Source organism: Haliaeetus albicilla, chromosome W (assembly GCF_947461875.1).
Source record: "Haliaeetus albicilla chromosome W, bHalAlb1.1, whole genome shotgun sequence".
Lineage (NCBI taxonomy): Eukaryota > Metazoa > Chordata > Aves > Accipitriformes > Accipitridae > Haliaeetus > Haliaeetus albicilla.
In genome coordinates, this window is record NC_091515.1 from 29,250,806 (window position 1) to 29,257,312 (window position 6,507).

The following is a 6,507-nucleotide window of genomic DNA, read 5'->3' on the forward strand; positions in this document are numbered from 1 at the left end:
GATTGTTGGTATAATTTCACTTTGACCAAGTCAGTCTATGTGGTGTGCGATTGGCGATCTAATCCACCGACAGGAGGGCTATCAGGCCTAACATTTAAATTCAAAATTAATGCTGTAACTAGGCCTCTAGTGATGCTTGTTGCAGTAGTCACGCACAATGGCATAGATACCCTTTTCACGCTAACTGACAAAGATGAAGTTATACCCTCTTTCACAGTGGTACAAGGAAATAACATTGCAATAAGATGCAGACTGATCACTTTAGGGACTAACCAGTGGCTGTTGTCAAATATATTACCAAAATGGGAAAAGGTAAATGTAAGGGACCACGAGTTGATTGAATCCACAGACAGTTATGGAATTGGACCACATGGCCCTATTTTGTTGTGTCAAAATCAAAACCTAGACTGTTGGCTAAATTTGACTGCTGTACAATACTCTTATAAAGTTATGTGTCGTAAAAATAACACTAAATACTGGAGAGAATTTAAAATAGATGTTGTAATACCTACTACTCAACCAATTGTCGTGCTTAGCCCAAAAACCTTTGAAATTGGACCATATGTGATCAGAAATACGGGCCTACAACAAATGTTGTTTAACCCGGCATGGTCTCTCAAGCAAGTTGAATTGTCGTTGCAGAACAATGTTTCAGACATTCAGCCAGCTTGCTCACCTTTCCTAAGGACCTCTTACGAGGGATGGACAACCTGGCTGCAAAAACGAACTCTTCCCATAAGAAGAACACGGAGAGACCTAACCGGTGTTTTGGGAACAGGATTGGGAGTTTTAAATAGCATCGATTCGGAAGTAATAATGAACAAGTTGGCTACCTCAGTTAGTGATTTGGCTAAATTACAACAGCCTTTGCGATCTTCTTTATTGGCTTTAGGGACTAACCAGTGGCTGTTGTCAAATATATTACCAAAATGGGAAAAGGTAAATGTAAGGGACCACGAGTTGATTACTGATGCACTTGGGGTGATCCAAAATAACCTCTCTTTGGCTCTCAGTTGTATCCAGGCTCAAATATGGACGCAGTCGGTAGCCGCCTCAATTATAAGAGAAGGTGAAGAAGGTATCCTCCCCACTGAAATTCGGAAAATAATTTGGGACAGTGCCACTGATTTTGAGAAGGAACTCCAATCCTGGTGGAATCTGGTGAACTTTACTTATGATCCCGTTACAAACCTAGCTACAATTTTTGTGCTTACTATATATAATGCTACCATATACCCAATTTATCCCATTATCGCATTAGGGTTGAACCACAACGGAACTATACTCTGTCCCTCTGAGCATAGAGTATGGGCCCGAAAGGTGGATGAAAAATGGCAAACTGTTAATTTGGAATCTTGTATTGTACGAGAACAACAAGGATTTGTTTGTGAAGGTAATGCAATTGAGGCGCAAGATATTTGTTTAGATACTGAACAAAATATCTGCCATTTTGAGATTCATCCTAATGAAAACCCTGAAACAGTACTCATATGTATATATATATATCGGCAAAGGCTGTGTATGTTTGAGGACTGTTTGTGACTCTCTATCTGTAGATGAGGTAGTTGCAGAGACTAAAAATCATTCAAATTTCTGTGTTTGTAATTGTACTAAGATTGTCGGATGTGATTTTTCCTATTCGGCCCCGGTCACATCCCACCAACTTTTGCAATCTAACTATATGTTGACTGATGAATTGTTACCTATACCCATTGGAATGAATCTCACTTTGGTAAAACAGTTATTACAACACAAGGATTTGGTTGAGATTTTGGGAAAAATTAGGGAAAACGGACAGAAAACCTTAATAACTGTTCATCATGATGTGAAAGAAATACACCGAGTTTTAGAAAGAGTGCAAAAGGATGCAGAACATAGATGGCGGGACACACTTTTCGGATGGTCGCCTACTGCTACAGGCATCCTGAACACGTTGTGCCACCCCATCGTGGTTCTCTTGATATTGGTTTTGATCAGTTTGGTTTTGTCAGCAGTATTGTATGCCATAACCTGGAAAATGATGACTCGGTTAACACGTTTACATATAATATGCTTGATGTCCCATCCAATGTAGACATCCCCAAATCAATTGATAAACAGTTTTGATTGTAATTGATATCACTGTAATTGCCTTTCAATCTTCTCTCCTTCTCTTTCTCTCTCTTTTCTTTTCCTTTTCTTCTTTTTCTCCTTTATCATGCTACCACCAAGCGGTCCTGACGACCATGTTGAGCCACGGGGTGGTGTAAGAGTCGGTCAGAAAATCAGCATTGTCTCAACATTGTCATCAGGAACATGAACAGTACATTACCTGACAATGGCCTGTTTGGAGCGCAGCGGCCGGTCCCAAGGACGGAATGGGCGGTACGAGGTTCCTGGAAGGTACCTGACTGGAACCGTTAGAGATAACCGCATAGCTACTGTCAAAAAGGATGAATTGCCACTGTTGGCATAACACCGACGAAGAAATCATGAACTTTAGACGAACTTTGCTTCATTATAATAATACCAAAACACACCTCCTGGTCGAAGGCTACCCGCCTCCAAGACTAACCACGCCTCGGACACTGACCCCGCGCCTGCGTGATAGCCTCGCTTGAGAAGGGCGGAGATATGATAATTGTATTCTGAGAAGGGTGGAGACTCCTGAGGCAGAGGTGGAGCAAGGTGCGTTACTAAGCATAAAAGATGACTTCTGAACAACGGAAGTTGGAAGCTTCCCCACCAAGGACCACGACGATCGACGACGCAGCATCAGCTGGACCCGGGACCGTTAGGACGTCGTGAGATCAGCGGTGGTAGCTATAACCCCTCTTTCTCCTCTCTCTAAACCTAACTTTACTTTTCTCCTTTTTTTCACCCATCTCTAACTATCGCGTGCCTCCTCACAGGCAATGCAATAAAGTTTTACTGTGTGATTACTGCTATCCCCTTTGGTGTTGGTCACCTTAATTTTGCACTTTCGAGATCGTAGCAAACGAACCATCACGAGTCCACCAGGTGGACCGTGACAGAACCCCCGCCGAAAATGTTTTCGGTGCCGGCCGAGTCCCCGTCGAAAATGTTTTCGGTGCCGGCCGAGCCCCCGTCGAAAATATTTTTGGCGCAGGCCCAGCCCCCTTCAAAAATCTTTTCGGGGCAGGCCGAGCACCTGTCGAAAATTATTTCGGTGCCGGCAAGTCCCCATCGAAAACTTTTTCGGTGCTGGTCAAGCCCCCATCGAAAATATTTTTGGGGACGGCTAGAGCCCCAGTCATAAATTTTTTCGGGGCCGGCCGACCCACCTCAAAATTTTTTTCGGAGCCGGTCGAGCCCCCCTCAGAAATTTTTTCGAAGCCGGCCGAGCCCCTGTTGAAAATCTTTTCAGGGCCGGCTGAGACCCCGTTGAAATTTTTTTTGGTGCCAGCCGAGACTCCTTCGAATATTTTTTCAGGGCTGGCCGAGCCTACCTCGAAAATTTTTTCGGCGCCAGCCAAGCCCCCTTTGAAACGTTTTTCGGCGCCAGCCGAGCCTACCTCGAAAATATTTTCGGGGCCGGCCGAGTCCCCATCACAAATTTTTACAGCGCTGGCAGATCCCTGTTCAAAAATATTTTCGGGGCCGGCCGAGTCCCCATCGGAAATTTTTACAGTGCTGGCAGATCCCTGTTCGAAAATATTTGCGTGACCGGCCAAGCCCCTATCGAAAACTTTTTCGTGGCCGGCCGACCCACGTCAAAAGGTTTTTCGGAGCCCGCCGATTCCCCCGTCGGTAATATTTTCGGCTCCGGCCGAGCCCACGTCGAAAATTGTTTTGGTGCCATCCGAGACCCCTTCAAATATTTTTTCAGGGCCGGCCGAGCCCCCGTCGGAAATTTTTAAGGTGCTGGCCGAGCCACCGTCGAAAATTTTTTCGGGGCCGGCCAACTCACCTCAAAATTTTTTTGGAGCTGGCCGAGCCCCCGTGTCCTGGTTTCAGCTGGGATAGAGTTAACTGTCTTCCTAGTAGCTGGTACAGTGCTATGTTTTGAGTTCAGTATGAGAAGAAAGTTGATAACACTGATGTTTTCAGTTGTTGCTCAGTAGTGTTTAGACTATAGTCAAGGATTTTTCAGCTTCTCATGCCCAGCCAGGGCACAAGAAGTTGGCACAGGACACAGCCAGGGCACCTGACCCAAAGTGGCCAACGGTGTATTCCATACCATGTGATGTCCCATCTAGTTTAGGAACTGGGAAGTGGGGGCGGGGAATTGCCGCTCGGGGACTAGCTGGGTGTCGGTCGGCGGGTGGTGAGCGATTGCCCTGCCCATCATTAGTACATTCCAATCCTTTTATTACTACTGTTGTCATTTTATTAGTGGTATCATTATCATTATTAGTTTCTTCTTTTCTGTTCTATTAAACCGTTCATATCTCAACCCATGAGTTTTACTTCTCTTTTCCCGATTGTCTCCCCCATCCTGCTGGATGGGGGGGAAGTGAGTGAGCGGCTGCGTGGTGCTTAGTTGCTGGCTGGGGTTAAACCACGACAGCCGAGCACGCATCAAAAGTTTTTTCGGGGCCGGCCGAGCCCATGTTGGAAATTTTTTGGGCACCGGTTGATCCCTCATCAAGAATATTTTCGGGGCCTGCCAAGCCTCCATCGAAAATTTTTTCAGGGCCGGCCGAGCCCCCATCAGAAATTTTTAAGGCGCCGGCCGAGCCACCGTCGAAAATTTTTTCAGGGCCGGCCGACCCACCTCAAAATTTTTTTCAAAGCTGGCCGAGCCCCATTCGAAAACTTTTTTGGCGCCGGCCCAGCCCCTGTTAAAAATTTTTTTGGCGCCAGCAGAGCCCCCGTCGAAAATATTTTGAGGGCTGATCGAGCCTCCGTCAAAAATATTTTCAGGGCCGGCCGAGCCCCCTTCGAAAATATTTTCGGGGCTGTCCAAGACCCCGTCGAAAATTTTTTGGGCTCCAGCCGAGCGCCCGTCGAAAATTTTTTCGGCACCGGCAGAGCCCCCTTCGAAAATATTTTCGGTACCGGCCGAGCCCCCTTCGAAAATATTTTCAGGGCCGGCCAAGCCACTGACGAAAATATTTTCAGGGCTGGACGAGCCACCGTCGAAAAATTTTGCGGGGCTGGCCAAGCCCCCGTAGACAATATTTTCAGGGCCAGACGAGCCACCGTCGAAAATTTTTCGTGGCTGGCCGAGCTCCCGTCGAAAATTTTTTTGGCGACAGCCAAGGCCCCGTTGAAAACTTTTTCGGTGCCGACCGAGCCCCTGTCGAAAATTTTTTTGGGACCGGCCAAGCCCCCATCAAAAACTTTTTCGTGGCCGGCCGACCCACGTCAAATTTTTTTTGGAGCCCGCTGATCCGCCATCAGTAATATTTTTGGCTCCGGCCGAGCCCACGTCGAAAATTGTTTTGATGCCATCCGAGACCCCTTCAAATATTTTTTCAGGGCTGGCCAAGCCCCCATCGGAAATTTTTAAGGCGCCGGCCGAGCCACCGTCGAAAAATTTTTCGGGGCCGGCCAAGCCGCCGTCGAAAATTTTTTCGGCGCCGGTCGAGCCCCCATCGAAAATATTTTCGGTGCCGGCCACGCCCCCGTCAAAAGTTTTTTTGGCACCAGTAGAGCCCCCGTCCAAAATTTTTTCTGTGCCGGCCGAGCCCCCATCGGAAATTTTCTCAGCGCCAGCTAAGTCCCCCTTCAAAAATTTTTATGGGGCTGGCCAATCCCTAGTCGAAAATATTTTCAGCGCCGGCCGAGCATTCATTGAAAATTTTTTCTGGGCCAGCCGAGCCCCTGTCAAATGTTTTTTCGGGCCAGGCCGACCGCCTGTAGAATATTTTTTCGGTGCCAGCCGAGACCCCATCAAAAATAATTTTGGTGCCGGCCGAGCCACCATCGAAAATTTTTTCAGGACTGGCCGAGCCCCCGTCTTAAATTTTTTTGGGGCTGTCGCGATCCAATGTCGGGGAAGGTTTCGATATGATCCCAAGAGCGAGATTAAGACACAAACGAGGTCACATGCCATATAGTCAAAATAGGTTTTATTATCAAAAGTGGAAAATGGTAGCCATAGGATAGAATGGAAGAAAAGGTAGAAATTAAGCACTCGGGATAGGATTGCAAGGATGGTCACCACCACGGATCCAGCGGCGTCCCGTTGGTCCTCAGTCTTCAATTCTTTGGTGGTGAAGAAGGCCCCCACAGCTTGTCTCTATGAGTTTTTTATAGGGCATATTTCAATGATGTCATGCGCTGCAGGTTTCGTCCATCACACCACCTTCGCGTGATCAACACCCGAAACCAGTATCTTATCAGCTCCAGCCCCGTTTCCTCCTCTGGATGCCTCAATGGCCTGGTAATCGTCCTTATGGACAGAGGACTGTCCTGCTTCTACAGGCCATCTTAGAGACAAAGGGCTCAAGATAAGCAGTTCACAGTTCCTTGAGATGATGGTCCAGTCCCCGACACCTGACAATCTTTGAGGCAAATGGTTCAGGATAAGAATTCAGTCTCTTACAGGGGCCGGCCGAG

At 47.1% G+C, this 6,507-nt stretch overlaps 1 protein-coding gene across 1 annotated transcript; it reads left to right on the plus strand.

Moving 5' to 3' along the window:
• Window positions 1-450: 450 nt before the first annotated feature.
• Window positions 451-2,074, plus strand: LOC138683397 (uncharacterized). Its single transcript, XM_069775112.1, is given in 2 exon segments — window positions 451-1,488; window positions 1,490-2,074. Coding segments are annotated over 2 exon segments (1,623 nt in total).
• Window positions 2,075-6,507: the final 4,433 nt, after the last annotated feature.